This window comes from Meleagris gallopavo, chromosome 22, assembly GCF_905368555.1.
Source record: "Meleagris gallopavo chromosome 22, MGAL_WU_HG_1.1, whole genome shotgun sequence".
Taxonomy (NCBI): Eukaryota; Metazoa; Chordata; class Aves; order Galliformes; family Phasianidae; genus Meleagris; species Meleagris gallopavo.
Genome location: NC_139425.1, coordinates 9,722,275 through 9,740,673, shown reverse-complemented (window position 1 = coordinate 9,740,673; position 18,399 = coordinate 9,722,275). Strand labels below are relative to the sequence as shown.

Here is an 18,399-nt window from a genome sequence, read left to right as displayed (position 1 = left end):
GCCAGGCCCTGCGCCTCCTGCTGCCTCTGCTCCGGATTTCCATGTGGGTTCAACACTTGGATTTCCACAGAGCCCAGCTTTGAAACCAGAGTAGTGCCAGACTCTGTATAACCCCCCTACATAAAAACAGCAATAAAAGAGTGAGCTCTCATCGTGCTCCCTGTTCTTTGCAGCAAAAGGAAGCACTCAGGGTGGCCAGGTGCTTTGTGATGTGGGTGCTGGGATGACCTGCTGAGCCCTCACTGGGTGTTTCCAGCAGCTCTCACCAATACTAATTGCAAACCCTTTGCTCGGATGCGCAGCATGTGCTGTTGGAAACAGCTCTGAAAAATTAATGCACGTTTCCCCATTTATATTCGCTTCCCTTTTCACGCTCATCTTGGGCAATGAAAATAGACCAGGTAGAAACAGCTCTGGAGATGAAAGTAGCTGGTGACACAATTAGAGCAAAGTGGGGTTTTCATTGGAGTGAGCTGCAGGATTTCTATCAGTGGAGCTACCCAGGGCTTCTCCAGCACATGGCTGAGGGCTTCCCCAAACCAGACCAGAACCCCCATTGACACGGCTGGGGGGTTTTGACTCCAAGCCCATCAGCAGCCCCACAGACAGCGAAAGCAGAAGGCGAATAGCTGTGGGCTGCAGGAGCGCTGGCTCTGTGCTGCCCCTGCTATCGCTTCCCAGTTTCAGTGCTGCTCACAGCAGGTGGGCACCTCCCTGCAGAAATCCCCGCACTGGGGATGAGAGGCATCCAGAGCTGCGGTCCCTGGGTTCATTTGGCTCACAGGGGGCTGAGAGGCACTGCAGCTCCTCACGGGGAGAGGAGGAGCAGCGCTGAGCTCTGCCTTCTGTAACAACGGCAGGGCCTGAGGGAACGGCGCGGAGCTGCGCCAGGGGAGGTTGTACCCATGCACCCAGCAGAGCAGAGCTGAGCTGAGCTGAGCTGAGCGGGGCCCCGGGTGCTGCGGGCCGGGCCAAAGCCACGCCATGCCATGCCATGCCATGCCAAGGCCGTGCCGCTGCTGCCCCCTTCCCTCCAGCCGCCCGCACAGCACCGCCGCTCCGAGCCCTCCGCCCCTATGACGCCATTTCATCCCCTTCTCGTTGACGTCACCCGCCGCCGTTTCCGCTGGCGGAAGGCGGAGGCCGAGGAAAGGCGGGGAGGGAGGAACGTGGCGCCGTTGCCGTAGCGACGCGGCGGGTGACGTCATCTCTCTGCGCATCTCCCGGAAGTGGGCGGGCGGCGCGGACTGATTGCGTCACAGGGCGTGGAGGCGGCGGCTGAACGGGTCCGGGGCGCCGCCATGGAGAGCGCGGGTCAGGGTAGGGGCGGCCGCGCTTCGGGGCGGAGGCACGCGAGGAGGGCCGGGCGGTGATCGGGGGTCCGCTGGGGGAGCGGGACGGGCCCCGGGGAGCTCCGTGACGGCAGGCCGTGAGGGCTGTCGGGCCGGCGCTCGGAGGCGGCTCTTCCCCTCCCTCGGGCCGGCGCTGTGCCGCGGCCGCTCTGTTCGGTCTGCAGAGCGCGGCGCTTCTGCTCCGTGCGGGGAATTCGGCTGAGGGTTTCTGTTCCTTTTTTGTCTGCGAGCAGAGGGCCCTTTTCTTCACCTTTCCCCTCCAGGTTTGCATATCGTGCTTCGCTTGCTGGCTGCTCACTATGTGTGCTGTGTGCTTCTCGTCTGTGACAGATATCAACCTTAACTCTCCCAACAAAGGTCTGCTGTCGGATGCCATGATGGACGTTCCTGTGGACGGCGCGGCCGCGGCGAGGACGGCAGCGCCCGAGGGGCTGAGCGCTGCTGAGGAGGAGGAGCTGAGGGCTGAGATCGCCAAGGTAAAACCGGAGCCCGGGATCCTGCCCTGCTGGGAGGGAAAAACGGGGGTTTGATGGATGCATTTTTTGATTCTTATCACAGAAATGGCCAGGGTTGGAAAGGACCTCAAGGGTCATGAATCTCCAACCCCCTGCCACACGCAGGGCCATCAACCTCCCCATTTAATACTAGACCAGGCTGCCCAGGGCCCCATCCAGCCTGGTCTTGAACACCTCCAGGGATGGGGCATCCACAGCCTCTCTGGGCAGCTGTTCCAGCACCTCACCACTCTTATAGTAAAGAAAGAACTTACGGTGGTGTTACGGATCTCTGCATTCTTTGTTAAATTGCACAGAGCTGGCAGGTATTTCAGACCACCTGCTCTGCTCGTGCACAGAACTGCTTAATGTGGAGCCCTGGAGAAATAAGTGGCTTAATTTTAGTTCTGCTCTAAGCAGGAAAACAGCACTTTAGGTGAGCGGTATGCAAACATAACTCCTTTTCCTTAGGAAGCTGAAACAATGGGGTACTTAAGGTGCTTTCTTCTTCAGCCTTTTCTCTTAAATATTTATCACATTTTATGGGCGGCTGTTTTAGATTCCTTTATGCTTTTCTAAAGCTGAGAGCTTGTAATGTAACATCTCAAATTTTAGGCACCCTGTGGGTTTTAAAGTTCAGTTTATAATTTGTATGTGTAATATAGCTGAAGGTAGTTTTGCTTGTTCCTTCTTAGGCTTGATAATCTCACGCTGGATTTCTGATTTGCATGCTTTAGCAAGGGAGGATTTCACTGTTCTGAATGGCCGTGCAGGCCTTGGTAAACTTTCATTAATTAAGATGTAGGAATGAATTCTCTCTGTCCTGAAACTGCTCCAGAGTATTCTGAAAATCTTGTAAGAAAGATCTCTGAGGAAAAGCTCTTTGTTGTAATGACATCAGAGGAAAACAATCATAAGATTGAAACTTTAGCTAAATGAGTATTGGTAATTTATTTTTTTTCTTTTAGGTAGTATCTACTGTTGAAATTACAGTGCAGGGAATGAGTTCTTTTAGTGCCATTAAAACACCACTACAGGCTTCTTATATGTTTTTGTAGCTGAAAGGTGAGCCGTATGCCTCCTGTTCCAACACCTTTGATGTTTAGTTGAATTGCTGTGTGCACCCGAAATTCCTACCAGTTCTTTACATTCACGTTAATGAAACTGTGCTGGTTTTCAGGAAGGTGGAAAGTTGGCTTAATTCCCAGAATCTTAGAAAACAGTGGTATTGAGATATGCATCTGTTTCTTTCTAAGGTTGAAGAAGAAATTGGTACTCTCAGACAAGTTCTGGCTGCTAAAGAGAGGCACTGTGGAGAGCTGAAGAGGAAGCTAGGTTTGACTCCCTTGGATGGGTTGAAGCAAAATCTGTCTAAGAGCTGGCATGATGTACAAGTCTCCAACGCGTAAGTGTTGCTTGTGACGTGTGTTTCACATGAAAAAGTGACTATAGCAGTTATTTCCCTGCAGCATGTTGCAGAGCTTTTCCCAACTGGCTGGAGGGTTTTGCTCTGACAGGTACATAGAGTAAAAGATGTTTTTAAAATGCAATGAACTGAATGGATCTCATGTGCCAGCATAAACAACTTTCATATCTGTGGTCTGAATGCTTTGTTGCTGGATGCTCTCTTGCACGATGTTAAAGACCTTGCTCACTACTCAACAGTTCAGTTTGTCTGTTTCTGCCCATTTCTTTGAGAGACAGACTGTTGCTACCTCGTTCTGAGCTCAAGCTCAAAGAGAAGTGCAAAAAATGCCAGAGCTCACTTAGTAGTGCATAGTGTTAGTTGAGAATGTTAGCTGTATGTTAGTTTAGCAACTGTTTCTTGGGCTGTGTACCTTGAATTAAAAAGCCTGCACTTCCTAGGAAAAAAAGTCTGTAGCATCATTCTGCTATGAATGCCATATGCAGGGACATCTGCACCTAATGAAGGTTTGAAATTAAGACTATTTCTAAACAGGTACAAAGTGTACGATTGCTGCACTGTTTGACAGTGCCAAAAGGAGAGTCGGGGTAAATCTGAGCACAGCTGCCTAATGCAGAGGGCCCTTGGGTACCCAGAGGGATATAATTCAGTCTAAAAAATCACATGCAACTTAAATGGAATTTGGAGTTACTGACATTACATCAGCAGGGCAGGTCTTTGAGCTGTTCATTTCACTGTTCATTCTTTTCCTCATCTTCCCTCCTATCCCCCGTTCAATTTCTGTTACTACTTTGTAACTGAAATGTGTCATTGTCTTCTAGAAATGAATATTTTAAGTTATATTCATTAACACTTTCTGTTTCTAGTTATGTGAGAACATCTGAGAAACTTGGAGAGTGGAATGACAAAGTGACACAGTCTGACTTGTGAGTGCCTCGGGCTCCTCAGCAACACCTTCATGCTCCTTGCTGCATTCCCCATTTGTGCTGCTCCTCGTTCTCACAGGCATCAGGGGTTGATTGGGAGCTGGAGGCATAGCAAAGCTCTGTTCTTAGCAGCATGCTTGATATTCAGCTATAAGCACTCCTCAGTTGCAGAGGAGATGAGTAAAAGTTACTGCTATCATTTTGTCTTGCCATTGCTGAAGAAAAATTCCAATCAGTTACCAAACCACATTTGATTAAAAAATAGTGAAAGAAATCAACCACAGTTTGACTTTAACTGATCACTGTTAGACTAATCTGTTGTAATTAGGTATCTTACTAGTGAACTTCTGTCTTTACTGTGAAATTATTTCTTTTCTCATCAGATGTGGTAGTTTCAGTTTGAATATTATCTTTCTGTTTGGCCACAGTGTAAATATGATGCCTGAAGACGTTTGCCCATAGCTGAAAATAGGGGCTTTGCAAATGCAGATATGTGCAGTAGGCTTTGAAAGCTGCCATGCTGTGACTCTGATTGATGCATGTGAACTTTTCTGAATGCTGTTGAGCATTAGAAAGCAATTCATTTTAGTCTTTGCAATATATACAAGCAGGTGCTAAATGTTGCTGCCTGCTTTTGTCTTTAGAATATATTCTTTAGTCATGTTAGACCTCTCTTCATTAGTCACAAATCACTTTGATTCTTGCATAACTGAACATAAAGGAGACCTTGACTGTTTTCTGTGCTGAGGATTCTCTCCATTCTGCATTTTGTGCTTAAGAAAGCGATTATTTAGCTAAGAGAGAATGTGAGTTAGGAGCTTCCTGTCAGCAGTTCTGATCTGACTAGGCATAGTTATTTTCCAGGGTTGACAGGAATTGCCTGCAATGTATCTCCTCTGAGCACTTTTACATGTTGTCTAAGCTGGCAGCAGATGCTTTTATAGCACTTAGTTTTTCTGTATATTTAGTGTTAATTCTCACAATCCCAAAGATAATTTATTATAAGCATGATTTCTAAAGATGAGAGAATGAAGTGCAGTTTAGCAACTTGTCCAGTTCATACTCTACAGGTAAAGTACAGCTTTGGGGACAGCAATCAGATTTTTTGGCTCTGTGCTCAATTCACTGTTGTGTGCTTTTAACTTTTGGTGTTTGGTTGCCATGCTGTATTTATGAAGGGAGCAGAAGATTTGAAGTCTTTCAGTTCCCAACGCCTTCTAAACTGCAGACTTTCCTTGTGCACAGTGTTTGGAGGTGTCTGGATAAGAAAGAAACCAGAGCTTGGGTGTCTTCCTGCCTCTCAAAGAACAGCTCCTTTTCTTCTGTCTGTAGCAGAGAAGGGGGAAGGCTGTTATCAGAGAAATGAAACCTGCAATGCTGTAAGTGTACAGAGACACTAATGTGGAAAGTCAGAAAGACAGCGGTCAGAAAAAGCATCAGTCATGAATCTTGGCACTGTATCTAACCTCCATTGTGTTTGTAGATATCTTTCAGCCAGCAGCACTCTGGAGGACTGGAATGAAAAATTAACTCAATCAGAAGCGTGAGTGTCTTAACCTTCAGCATTAACAAATGCTTTCATGACAGTCTGCTACCACTGATTTTTCTGTGCCCCTGCTCGCAGTCCTGTCCTTTCACTACATCTATTTAAGCATTTCTTTCTTCTAGCCTTCACTTTTTTTAACCTAATAAAAGTCTATTCTGAGAGAGGGAGCGCTTTTCTTTCAGGTCAGTCTTTGAATGATCTCACTGTGGTTCAAGTGATACTCTTCAAACAGCTGCCTGCTCTCGGAGAACTGGCTGAAGCCACTGGGTACCTGAGCTGCATGCCAGGTTTTGTAACTTCAACTGATGAGCTGTGCAATAGTCAGCCTGATCTCTTCTCGTCACCCCTCAGCATGCTCTGTGGGGAGCAAGAGCTCTTCTTTTAGCTGTGGTACCTGATGAGAACAAATTAAGCTTTAGTGTCCAAGGCGGCTGTTCTGACATTTTAAGGCTCCAAATGTGAACAGCTTAAACATCACAGCTGTTGTACTGCCTTCATTGGCTGCAAAAGTCTCTTAGCTGTGTTTTTATTAAGTGTCTGGAATTAAATTCTCATTTGGGCTGAATTACAGAAGCATATTTCAGAAGTTGGCCTTCATCCTTCTCATTGCATCCATGGCATTGTATATAGGGGAAGTCCTTTACAGCAGTGCAGTGGAAGCAGGTAGGTTGTGTTGTTGCTTTCTGAACTGATTTAACCATGGTAAGGTGGGTCTTAGGTAAGCAGGATGTTCCTGTTCTCTGGGGTAGTATGAAATTCAGTCCTTTGAGGCTGGTCTCCTGCTTCCAGTGCTTGTGAGTAGAGGGTTTTCTTCATTAGACAGGTAAAAGATGAGGGTAGGTGAAAGTTGTTTTTTGACACTACTCGTGTATGCAGGTTCCATTTTCAATGTTCTGTGAATGTTTTCTAGATTAAGAAAATGTAAATAGTCACTATTTTACTTTTTAAATAGAGTGACTTTGTGTTTACGCTCGCCAACAGTGTGACTGAGTGCAGTGGTGTTTAATCAGAGTTCCTCTCTGGGTGTGCCTGCTGGAATAGAAAACTTCTCTTTATATCTGTTTCCTTGCACTCAATGAGCACCAGAGCACATGGCGGAAGCGTGCTTCTGGAGTGTGCTCAAGGCCTGAATAGCTGTGGCATGCCAGCTTTCCTGCTTGCTTTGGCACTAGGCAGCACTGCAATTCATGCTAACAAGGTAGATGCCAGTTAAATGGGAGAGACCAGGGGGCTTGAAATGTGAAATTCCAGCAGTGTTTCAGAAACTGAACAGTTTCCTTTCCCTAAAGCTTGGTAAATGCTAGGAGCCAAGTTCAAGACAACCAAAGAAGAGGTTTTCAGTGTAAATGAATCCTCTTTCCTGTTGTTTTGGAGCTTCTCTAATAGCTTACAAGCTTCCTGACTGACCCGGGACCTTAATGTGCTTTTGTGCTCTGCTGAATTTCCTGGTGGCTGCTGCTCTGGCCTTGGAGCTTGACTTGCCCTTTGTGTGCAGTAGGGCAAGGTCAGAAAGTCAGCCCTGTCTGTAGCTTTGGTTTTGTGGTAAACTGGACGCAAGGTGACTTAATTGGTACAGATAGTATTGCTGGATAAGAGCAAGCGGGAGGAGGCTGGTATTGGGGATAAAGAAGGATTTGAGGATTCGTGTCTGGCTCTTCTCTGGTAGGATTTATAGGAGAGGGATGCAATGAAATGTGTGAGTACAGCAGAATGAATACCTCAGGGCAGAGACCTTCCTGCAGCTTCTGCAGCCAGTTGCCTGTTGGTGTAGACAGGTGTTTATCAAAGCTCATACTTTTAACTGCTCCCAGATTTGGGTTATTCCAGTGTGCTTTGTAGTAGCACTGAGGGAAGGAAGTGAATGACTGAGTTTGTACAGATGGCATACCTAGCTGTGTCACTTGCAGGAGGGTAGCTGTGACTTCTGGGTCAGAGCTGAGTGCAGTTCAGTTGCACTGGAGGCTTTTGTAACCTGGTTACAGACACGGTTCCACACCTCTGCCTGATGGATGGCAGTTCTGGGTGAAGGAGCTTCTCGTCTCTGCTCTGCTTTCCTGGCTCTGCCTCATGTGTTGCAGTGGTGGAGGTGTGCCTGTGTGTGTAGGAGCTGTGGATGCAGGACTAGATTGGTGAACTGATGTCTGCTATCTTTATTTTCCTTTCCAAGCATCTGTTTCAGCCAGGTGGGTTCCCTAATCTAAATCACCATATCAGCTCATAGTTGTGTTGGCATCATGCAGGAGCATGTTCAGGGGAAAGGAGCACCACCTGAGTGCTAAATCTTTGATTGCCTTAAGAATACTGCTGTCAAGTGTGGAAAAAGTAGTTGGAAAATCTCTCATCTGCTGAAACTCAGCATAATACTTAAAGAGTTTCCAGCATGTGTGAGGTGTGATGGTGTCCTCTGTAAACTCTTCCTCTCATCGCTGCTCTGGTCTCAGTGCTAATCTGGGAGAGTTGAGTGCCAAGCAGTGCAGTTGTAGTGAGCACAGCATGTTTTAGTGAGCACAAGGTCTTCCATGTCTCTGTCAGCTCTAAGTGACAGGGCTTAGGGAGCCAGACTGCAAAAGGAGGGCTGACATGCTCCTCTTCTGAAGAAGCTTTTAGCCTAGGATTCATGCCCAGCTATTGCAAGAGGGAATACATTCCTGAATCAGAAATAGGTGGTTGTGGTCTTGGATAAAACTAAAAAGCAAAAGAAACAAATGTAGTTGGCATTGCTGAAATCTAGTTCAGGTGTTCTGAATGTTTTGTTTGGAGCAAATGAGAAGCAGATACAGCTGTCATCGTGGGCTTCAAGCCTTGGGAGCTCAGAGATGGGAACAGTAGGCTGCTGAGGTGAGTCCAGGAGCTGAACTTGGTGATCCTCGTGGCTCCTTTCCAACTTGGGATCTTCTGTTCTGTTTATAAGTGTCCTTCTGCTAAATGTAGCTGGGCAAAAAAGTCATCGCAAGCTTATGTGCTTGGAAAAAGAAAACTTGGCTTAAATTTTTGGACTTGTTTTCAAGACTGAGTCTTATAAGAATGCCCTAAATGTGGATGTTAATCACCAGCTGTGGAATAGCTTAGAGTGTAACGGTTAAAGAAAATGACTTGAAGAACCTTTGTTCCTAAAACATGTCTCATTTGATGGAAACAAAGGTTCTCAAGTGTCTGACTTCTTCAGCACTTGCAGAAACTCGAATGTAATCAGCTGATAAACGCGAACTGTCAGACTTGTTTACTGTGGTTAATGGTAACTGATAGGAAACTTCTCTGCCAATTTAATTCTAAACTGTGGTTATAGAGGTTATGCTGATTCTTGCATTTCCTTTTCTGTACAATGATCTTAGTCTTGCCTCTATCCTCCATACCCTGACACCACAACCTATTACTTGCTTCAGGGCATATTACAGAATTGATTCCTACACTTAATTTTCTCAGTGTCCAAAGTAACAGAGCAAATAGGTTACAGTGCCATAGTATTAAGGTTGCCACGTGAAAAATTGGCTTTTTTTTTTTTTTTTTCCCCCAATTGTTTGTCAAATTCAAGATTGTGTGATCAAGATGGTAACATAACAGAAGTTAGTGTATGGAAAGGTTAATCCTACACTCGTTGCTTTCTTCAAGACAGATACATGTAAGACTGGAGGGGGCTCTTTCAGTGAAGTTAGTACAGCTCACTAACCTAGCTTCTTTCCTTTAATGTGGGCTCCTTTTTAAAACTGGGGGATTCTTCTCGCTTTCAGAGCCTAACCCTGTTAGTTCAGCTTACTGGTTGGTTTTTTTTTTTTCTTTACTTAGTTATAAGAAGACTCAAGAAACCCTTTCCCAAGCAGGACAGAAGACTTCAGCAGCCCTTTCCAATGTAGGTTCTGTTATCAGCAGGAAACTTGGGGACATGAGGTAAGGTTTCTGTTTTGTGCTCTGGTGCTTTGATCTTGGTTTCAAACAGTAATGAAGCTTTAAACAATAACAAGGCTTTTTTTCCATTTTTCTGCTTAGTTGGCAACACTCTGCTGTTGATGAACCACCTTCTTATGGTTGGCCCTATATATCATTGTTCAGAACAGACTAAACACTTTTTTACCCCTCAACCAGTCTTTAACCCATTCCAAGGCATTACAGTGTGATTCCACTTAGCAGAACCAGCAGAACATTCTTAGCTCCCTTCCCTCTTTTACTGTCACAGGTTCACTGCAGCTTTTTCACCATATATAAGAAACTAGTATTAAAGTTTGCGTTTTCCATTCATTACTGTATGATGGAGGTGTATTTTCTCAGTGTAATGGTTTAAGATTAGAACAGGATTATTATTGTGTCCTTCAAAGTGAACAAAGTCTGGATGCTGCTTATCATGCAGTCCCAAACCCTACGTGTCAGCTTTCTAGGCAGGAGAGCAGCATGCCCTCTGAGCATGGTTATGTCACGTAGTTTGGAAGACATGAGCTGATGCAGAAGATAGGATAATATTAAAAATTTCTCATGGTTGGTGGTTATTTAGATTCCTTTAGATAGCAGCTCAAGTAGTTGCATATTTAAAACTCTCTTGGTTGAAAAGTTAAGAGCTGATTCCCTCAGTTGCTGGCTGGGGTTCTGGCTCTGGGAGCTAACAAAGCTAGAACTGGTGATTTACCTGGTCTTCAGAAATGTAAGCTAAAGATTGTTTCTCTGTTAATGGTGTTGTGCACGTTTTTGCACGTGGAATGTCTTCCTAATGCTTTACTTGGAACTGAGAGTTAATTCTGAACCTACAGTCTATCTAAATGACTAAAGAGGAATTCTTAGAGCTTGAATTTAATGCGATGTTCCAGATCTTGGACTGAACTGGTAGCTGTTGTTCTTTGTAGGGAATTTCCTATTCCACTGTGGCTGGGATTACCCAAGTGGTAAGAACTTGTTGGCCTCTGATCACACAGTGCTGATTTGTTCTAGATCTCTCCCCACTGAATCATTTACTGTGTTCCTGGAGGGTAATGTTGGTGAACGTTTTCAGCATCTCACTTGTCTGAATTTGGCAGAGGACTGGCTGACTTCCTACTCCTTCCAGTATTCAAGGTTTAATTTTTCTGTCCTGGAAATTGCCTTCTTTATGGGCAGAAGATATTTTTGTATAATCACTTGTGACATCAGCAGACAGAACGCTGGTGCAAGATGTTATGGTGTGGTAATAGCTTTTCCTAAGCTGGTAACGGTGAAGTAAACTTCTAAATTCTGCAGTCTGGTCAGGCTGTCGTGGCAAAGGGATGAGAACTGTGCTCTGGATCAAATGGGGAGCTCCTGAGCCAGCATTACCACCAGAAGATGTGCAGGATCAATCTTGTCAGCATGGCATCTCTTCGCTGGCAGAACAAGTTCACCATGTGGCTGCAGAAATGGTTGGGCCAGCTGGTGGAGGGAGGGATGCACAGCTGAGTGAGGAGTGGAACTTTGCCTTGGTGGTGGGGGTGGGCTGACACAGTCACAGTGGGAGTGCTGTTGGTGTGTGCTGGCCCAGCTCACTGCTCGCACATCAGGCCATTGCAGCCATGGCATTGCTCAGCATTAGTCACCAGTTTCAAAACGTGTATTCCTTTTTATAGATAATACTTTGGGTGATGTATGAGGAAACAGAGGCAGCTTCTTGAGGATATCCCTGCCAAATTTATTTCAGGAGGATTTGCTTGTATATATGGCCCTATGGGGAACACAGTAATGATAATTATTTTTTTAAGAAGACTTTCAGTTTTTCTGTGCATATATAAATGAAATACTCTCTGCTGTATTCAAGTCTTGATATCTCTAGTTCTGAACAAAGTTTAGCTCTGAGTGTAAGCTTCTGCAAGAACTGGCTCATTTTCTACCCCAGCCAGGTGAAACTTTACATGGTTTTGATGTGCAATCAGAGCTTCCAGAGTGAAGTCTGTCATATTGCTGTGATCACTTCTCTGATTGCTGGGGGATGGTCTTTGTGTTCCAAGAATCTCTGTTCCAGGCCTCATAGCCAACACTACAACCTCAGTTACTGTACTTGCTTTTTCCCTTTCCACTACAAATTCACTTGTAACGAAGGTTTATTTTCCAGCACTGGAAGTGTTGAGATAACAGAAGGGATTTCCTTGTTTAGTCAGCCTTCACGGGTTGATAAATACAAGGAAGGTGTGATAAATGGGCAATCTCCTTAGATATGCAGAGGGCGTAGTCATAATTCCATTAGAAATGTGTGGACTGAAATGGTGTGAAATACAGTAACGTGGCCCTGGGTTAAATCTTCAGAGTTGCTGCATTCTGGTCAAAAATACTTCTAAATGTTAAGGCTGTTGTAATTGCAAGGAGAGATCGTGAAGTTAATGCAGTAACCGTACACTAAATGTTCTTATTAGTGCTGTTGCTCTATTAGATTGCCACAGGTAACAGCTTAGTTAATGGGTGGGATTTTTGTAAGTCCTGGCCAATTCAGCTCTTTCTGTTATCTCCACTTACAGTTGAAAAGTAAACTGGCTTTTAGGTGTTCTGTTCCTGCATTTTACTGACCCCAGTAAACTGCAAATTGAAGGTGTTTTCTTTTTGTCAGATAAAAGCTTTGTGCTTTTGTCTCCCAGTACATTTTGTGGTGTCTGGTTGAGTTCGCTACTGTCTATAATACTACAAGCACATTTATTGTAAGATGGAGCCCCCAAACTCCTGAATTTACAGAAATTTTAAATCCTGACGATTGGAGGAAAAAGGGTCACTGCTGAGATGTCTGCAGATCTACCAGTGCTTGTGGTGTTGCATGCAGAGCAGCATGCTGCATGGACGTGTTACCTGTGTTCTTCTCCTTTAACAAAGAGCAAGTAGAAGTTAATTTATTTCAGGCGCACAGACAGCATCTCGAGGAGTCTGTGTTGCCAACACTTGGATACAGGGGAAATGAAATCCCAAAGCCTAATGTCATTGCTCAGACTGGAAGGAAAAGCCCTTGTGCTCCTTGCCAAGCACTTCACGTCCAACTTGCTGTGACTGCTTCCAGCTGTAGAGACAAAAATGATATTTAAGTGGAATAAAGTTCTGCTTCTAGAAGGAGAAGCCTCCTCAAAACATCCTGGCAATCTTAGTAGCGGCAGTAGGAAAGCTTGGTCTGTAACTTCAGCTGAGAGTGCTGCATTGCAAAATCAGATGTGGAAACTGGCAACGTGGTGGCAAATGATTCATTTTAAAAACGGGTGTGTGTGTGTTGAGAATGCATGATACCTTTTATCCAGATATTCTTATCTTTATTACGCTGAGATCTGTTTGTTCTCTGAGCTGTAACTCTGAGGTCGGCAGGCTTGGCAAGGTAACGCACAGGCTCTGTTATGGGAGGTCTCAGCCAGAAAGCCTGGCCCTGCTGTCCTTGTGCCACAGCCCAGAGGGGAAGGAAATATTTTATCAAATCAGCTAGCTAGCGCTTGGTAGAAACTTAGCTTAGGAAAACAGGCTCTAAAAAAAAATCAAGTAAAAGCAGTGGGTGGGTAAGTGTGGTTAGGTGCTGTTATTGTCATATGGAAAACCACTTAGTCTGGGGTGAGTTAATGAAAAGCAATTGGTTTTTTCACTTGCTTCTCTAATTTATTTTGAGAGGCTTCCTCCTAAGGAGATGGCTTTTACTGTCCCGTGATCCCGTGTCCCTGCTCAGCTGCCTTGCATTTAGCATTCAGATCTGCACAATGCCTGACTGTTGCTTCCCTTTTCTCTTTTTGCTGTCAACGGCTTCTCTCAGGGCTCACCCCTTCTCGCATTCCTTTAGGTAAGATATCTCCAAGGTTGCTCTCAGAGCAGATGTTTCTGTGCCAAGTCCTTGCAGGCGTTAAAGGGGAAGCTGATGATTTAAGCCTTGCCTACATTTTTGACACGGATTGAGAAAGCTAGCTCAGTCCAGTGCCTGGCAATAGACTTTTGTATCATGGTTGCAATTTGCAGTTCTTGCCTTATGGTACAGCTGCAGCTAGAAGGCTCTTCTTAAATCCTGAGCGGCTTCTAACAGCTTGCTTTGATGGCACCTAACTCAGGGTACCTTCTGGCAGCACTTACTGCGTGCTTTTTCTGCCTTTGTCAGCTTTGTATTGGGACAGCTGGTTGGCAGAAACCATCGCTAGTAAAAACCCACTCATTTGAGTAGCTCTGTACAGACAGACCAGTTGTGCACCTTTCTGTCCCGTAGGGGCTGTCCCTGCTTTCAATTTCTGCCGTTGATCACTGGCACCTGACCTCTCATGTCTTGGGCATAGCTGGAAAACCCTTTTCTAAATATCTCATTGTCAAGAAGGGGAAAAGAGGGATTCTAGCTTGCCCTCAGCAGCCTGTGTATGGACAGGATTAAGGGCATGCTGCTCATGCGTGGCTTCTGTTTAAAACTGTCATTTAACCTTTTCCTCCTTATTCTGAATGCTTCCGAGCAGCAGTTACTCCATTCGCCACTCGATAAGTATGCCAGCAATGAGGTAACGTCACAACACCCGTGTTTCCTCAGTGGGGTTGGGGGGAGACTCCAGCTGACTGTTGTTGGTGGCTTTTTTGTTCTGATTTGTGTGAGTGCTTCCCTGCTCGGAGGATGGGGGTAACCGTGCCCTGAAGTTTAAGTAATTTGGGGTTTTTGTTTTTACTCCATCTCTCTTTATGGTTGTTAGCACCTGCATTGTTTTTGGACTAAGTGCAGTGTTGCAACTGTACCAAAGTCTAATTGAAATTTGCAGCTTTCAGAGGTTCCAGGAAGGGAGGGATTACAACCTTTTTCTTGCCGTTTGCAGCCCAGCTGATACTGAATCCTAGCTTAAGTCTTCTGTCTCCACCTCGGGATCTACGTGCCTTTCTCAGAGTGCCTTTGTGCTACATGAGATGGCGATCCTTTGAGAGGAGCAATCACCAGAGCTGGGCAAGACCCACAGAAGCCCTCTCTCTGTTAATCCTCATTCCTGATCAACAGATGTTATTTTGTGGCAGAAATGTAAAGTGCTGGTTTGGATGAAAATACCTGAGATAAGACTTATTGTCACCCAGCTCATGGTGCTTATGCAGTCTATCCTGGGGAGAAGACTCTCCATGACCAATTGTCCAGCAGAGCCACCTGTCAGTGCCAAACAACTGACCTGGCTTTCTTTGCTGATTGATTTATCACACTGGGATTTTTATGAGCATTTCCTGATGTTATGACCTGTGTAACAGCTGCCCATAGGCTCAGCCATGTGGCCATTCCCCTTCCTGCCAGCAGGATGCAAGGTGGGAAGATGAAGCCTTTTTTGAAACCCTTGTCAGCTTTTCATTTCCATTATTTAAGAAAGCATGCTTTTAGTTGAAGGACTAAGGACTACTTTCTTCTCTACATGTCATGCATTGATTCCCTCGACAGCTAGGGCTTTTTGCCCTCAACTTTTTAGCTTATGAATAGATTGCACGTGGCAGAAATGTTTTCCTTCAGAGTTTGTGCGTGGGGTTTTTTGACTGGTGTGCCTGAGACATTTGTGCCAAGGGCTAACATGTGAGGAGCTGTGAGTGTTGTGGATGTTCTAGCATTGCATGGGAACAGGCAGGGAGCCCAGGCACACCGTGGTTAAGTATGGTTTACTTAAGAGCTTATTTCTTTTGATTTATTTTTTCTTTTATTCTTATTTCTTCAAGGAATTCGGCAACCTTCAAGTCATTTGAAGATAGAGTTGGGACCATAAAGGTAACCATCTGCTTTGTCTTGTACATATACAATGTGAAGCCTTAAGCAGAAATTAGAATTTCCGTAGTGTTTTGTAAACTACTGTTTAGGCAGATGGCTCCTCAGATGCACAGAGTCTTTGCTCTTCAGTAGCTGACCTTGACGAGGGAGATTGGCTTGGTAATCTCAGTCCTGGTTTCTTGTTATCCTAACTAGCTTCTCTCCTTTCAGTCCAGAGTGGTGGGCAGCAGGGAAAACAGCACTGATGGCCTCCAGTCCCCCTCAGCTGGAGACAAGCCCCCCCAGGACAACGCTCCTTTCTAGACCTGCAGTGTGGCTTTGCACAGCTGTGCACGACTCCAAGAGCAAGCCTCCTCCATCCCAAATCTTCACAACAGCGACAACATGCAAATCCATGAAGGGGCTGAGAGCCAGTCTGGAGAGATCCATAACTCATTCATAGACACTGCTGCTGGATCTAAGTCAAATAAAGAGAATGCAAAGTTTTGTACACAGATAATATTTTACACTAAAGTTTGTAGATGAATTGTATCACTGTGCTGTCCTTTTGGGAGAGCACTGAAGATGGAGTTTCCCTAAAGTAGCTCAGAAATGCCACTGGTGTAGAAAAAGCATTTTTCCACTTCTTTTGTCTCTTGGAACAGTTAAATTGCCATGTGCAGTGTGAGGAGGGCAGTTAGAGGAGAAACCAAGAGGAGGGGCATCTTAGCTTCAGCTTCTGGCTGCGTTCTCTATTCAGGGCTTGCTGTGCAGCTACTCCTTGATCTCCCAGGCTTCTCCTATTACTGCTTCCTCTGGTTCTCGTTGGAGCAGTCTGTTAAATGGGGCAAACAGTTGTTTTTCTGGGCTTCCAAGAGGGAAACTTCACTTAGCAGCTGCCTCGTTGTTACACTAATGCTCTAGCTTTAACAAAACTTAAGATCTTTATTTTTAAATGCAATGAACTTTAAAGAATTAAAGCTTAACAACAACAAAAGCTTTGGCATCATGTTAGGGAAATGCTCCCTTGGACTCTGAAACTGAATTGCAAGCCTTACATCACCTTACGCTTTACTTGTTCTTTTTTTTTTTTTCTTTCTATAGAGAAGACTGTAAGGATTATAAAGCTGGATATTGAGCACTGGAGTTTTGCATCATACAGTAGTAGCAGCATGCTTGTGAGCCAGTTTTTGTGTAAACTTTCAGTGGTGCACTCTATTGCCCGGTGTATAAAACTTGCTTCTCCCTTCTCAGCTTTTGTTCTTGGAGGAAAAGGAATCCGAAGGCTGCTAACAACAGGGCCAGGTTTAAAAAGGACAGAGCTGTTGCTAGCAGTACTATGCTGTACTGGAAGGACTCTGCTCTCTGTGGGCCTCTCCGTCTGGTACATCTGACTGTGACTGTGTGGGTTTTTCAGCTGAAAGCCCCAGCTGCAACCTTGGTTTACAGAACCAGCAGAGAGTCGCAGAGCTCACTGGTTCCCAGAGCAGATGGTTTGCTCTTTTGATGCCCGGCTTCATTGCTTGGGAGCTGATAAGTTGTGAGTTGTCTTACAGAGGCCTGAGCTTATTCTAGGCAAGGTACCTCCATATAGAATGAGCAATTCTGTGCCTTAGAGGCCAAGTGGGACTTATTCAGGTCTTTAGGCTTGCCTATGTACATATCTGGTAGCTTTAGTGGTTTATCACCCCGAAGGGACTGGACTGCCTGACCCTTCCTTAGAGAAGCAAGTTTTGACACTTTTCTGCTGATTAATCCCTACGCTCCCCACCCCTGCTCCCCTCCTGCTGGGGACCCTCAGTGTGAGTAGCAGCAGATGTGCTGGCAGTAGAGCGGAGTGTCGTTTCCCAGCCCGCCCTGTTTGACCAAAGCTGGCCTCTGTGCGAGGAGCGGTGAGACGGGCGCTGCTGGAGATTGGGTCTGGAACTGTTTCTCTTCACAGATCAATTCTGAGGAATCTTGTCAATAAAGCATTCCTTTGGGAGAAAAACGGGGTGAATGTTTTTGTCTTGTTCTGTGTAATGCTACCGAAGTCTGTTTTTAGGTGTGTGCTGTGAACTTGGCAGGGAAGTCCTGGCCTCCTGCGGGGATGAGGCACAGAGCGTCCCTCTGCCTTGCCTGCATCTCGTGAAGCAATGCATTAAGAAGTGTTGGTGCTCTGATTTTCTCTTTCAATTGGCAGTGGCAAGCCCACATTTGCACCACAGTTGTCACATTGCTCCCTTTTCTGCTCGTGCCTCGGGCTTCCCGAGCAGTGACAGCAGTTGGAGCTGGGGCAGTGTAAGGTGGAGAAGCAGCAGCTGTGGTGCTGGCTCACGTGCACAGCTTGAGACCACGGGGAATCAATCAGCAGCTTGGAAGCTCCGGCAGTTCCTTCTGATTGAAACGGTCACCGTGGAGGCGAAGTGGTGGCTGTGTGAGTTGGGCTGGGAGCCGCTCTTGGGTTTAGAAGGGCAGCAGAGGGAGCCCCGCTGCCCCTATGGTTCATGCACGGTGAAGGACAGGGTTTGAGAAAGCTCGTTGCACGTCAGAGGCCACTTGAGACATCAGAAGGTGCTGCTTTGGAGGGGCTGGGGCTGGGGAACACCCGCGCCTAAATACAAGGTGGTTTGCGGGGGAGCACGAGATGGAGAGGCTTCGCATAGAGGCTGCAGGGAACGGGTTTGCTCTGTCCCACGGAGCAGCACAGAGCAGATAAGCGGCAAAGCTGAGAAGCAGCTAATTACAAAAAGTACCCCGTGGGGCGCCGTGCTTCGGCTTAGAGAGAATGTAGTAAAGATTGCAAACAGCCCTCCCTGGTGGTCTAGTGGTTAGGATTCGGCGCTCTCACCGCCGCGGCCCGGGTTCGATTCCCGGTCAGGGAAGTTCTCTTTTGCCTCTCCGTAGGAGCAACTTTTCTCTCCCGGGTCAGCCATAGGGCGCGTCCCGCCGCGCGCGCTTTCCACCCCCTGCATTCCGCGCTAACTCTGCGCGAGCCCCACCGCGTCCACGCGCGCTCCCGGCAGGGAGAGGCGGAGCGCCGCGTGCTCGCGC

At 46.1% G+C, this 18,399-nt stretch overlaps 1 protein-coding gene and 1 non-coding gene across 5 annotated transcripts; both read left to right on the top strand.

The window, feature by feature from the left end:
* The first annotated feature begins 1,182 nt into the window (after positions 1-1,182).
* On the top strand, positions 1,183-17,356 carry TPD52L2 (TPD52 like 2). 4 transcript variants are annotated; one of them, XM_085241531.1, is made up of 11 exons: positions 1,183-1,320; positions 1,683-1,828; positions 3,103-3,251; positions 4,139-4,198; positions 5,682-5,741; positions 9,528-9,629; positions 10,538-10,612; positions 13,444-13,470; positions 14,120-14,164; positions 15,339-15,387; positions 15,598-17,356. In XM_085241531.1, exons 1-11 carry the CDS (start codon positions 1,302-1,304, stop codon positions 15,688-15,690), a joined length of 825 nt encoding a protein of 274 aa, XP_085097657.1. In that variant the 5' UTR covers positions 1,183-1,301; the 3' UTR covers positions 15,691-17,356. The 4 variants fall into 4 exon arrangements, with proteins under 4 accessions (XP_085097657.1, XP_085097654.1, XP_085097656.1 ...); XM_085241528.1 differs by lacking the exons at positions 10,538-10,612; positions 13,444-13,470; positions 14,120-14,164 and having other exon boundaries at positions 1,184-1,320; XM_085241529.1 differs by lacking the exons at positions 10,538-10,612; positions 13,444-13,470; positions 14,120-14,164 and having other exon boundaries at positions 1,230-1,314.
* Positions 17,357-18,158: 802 nt separating this feature from the next.
* TRNAE-CUC (transfer RNA glutamic acid (anticodon CUC)) lies at positions 18,159-18,230 on the top strand. The gene has a single exon. It is a non-coding gene; the product is annotated as a tRNA-Glu (tRNA).
* The last annotated feature ends 169 nt before the right edge of the window (positions 18,231-18,399 follow it).

Coding starts and splice junctions, on each gene's coding strand:
- TPD52L2 (XM_085241531.1), top strand. Junction 3,252..4,138: donor GATGTACAAGTCTCCAACGC/GTAAGTGTTGCT, acceptor TTCTGTTTCTAG/TTATGTGAGAACATCTGAGA. Junction 15,388..15,597: donor ATAGAGTTGGGACCATAAAG/GTAACCATCTGC, acceptor CTCTCCTTTCAG/TCCAGAGTGGTGGGCAGCAG.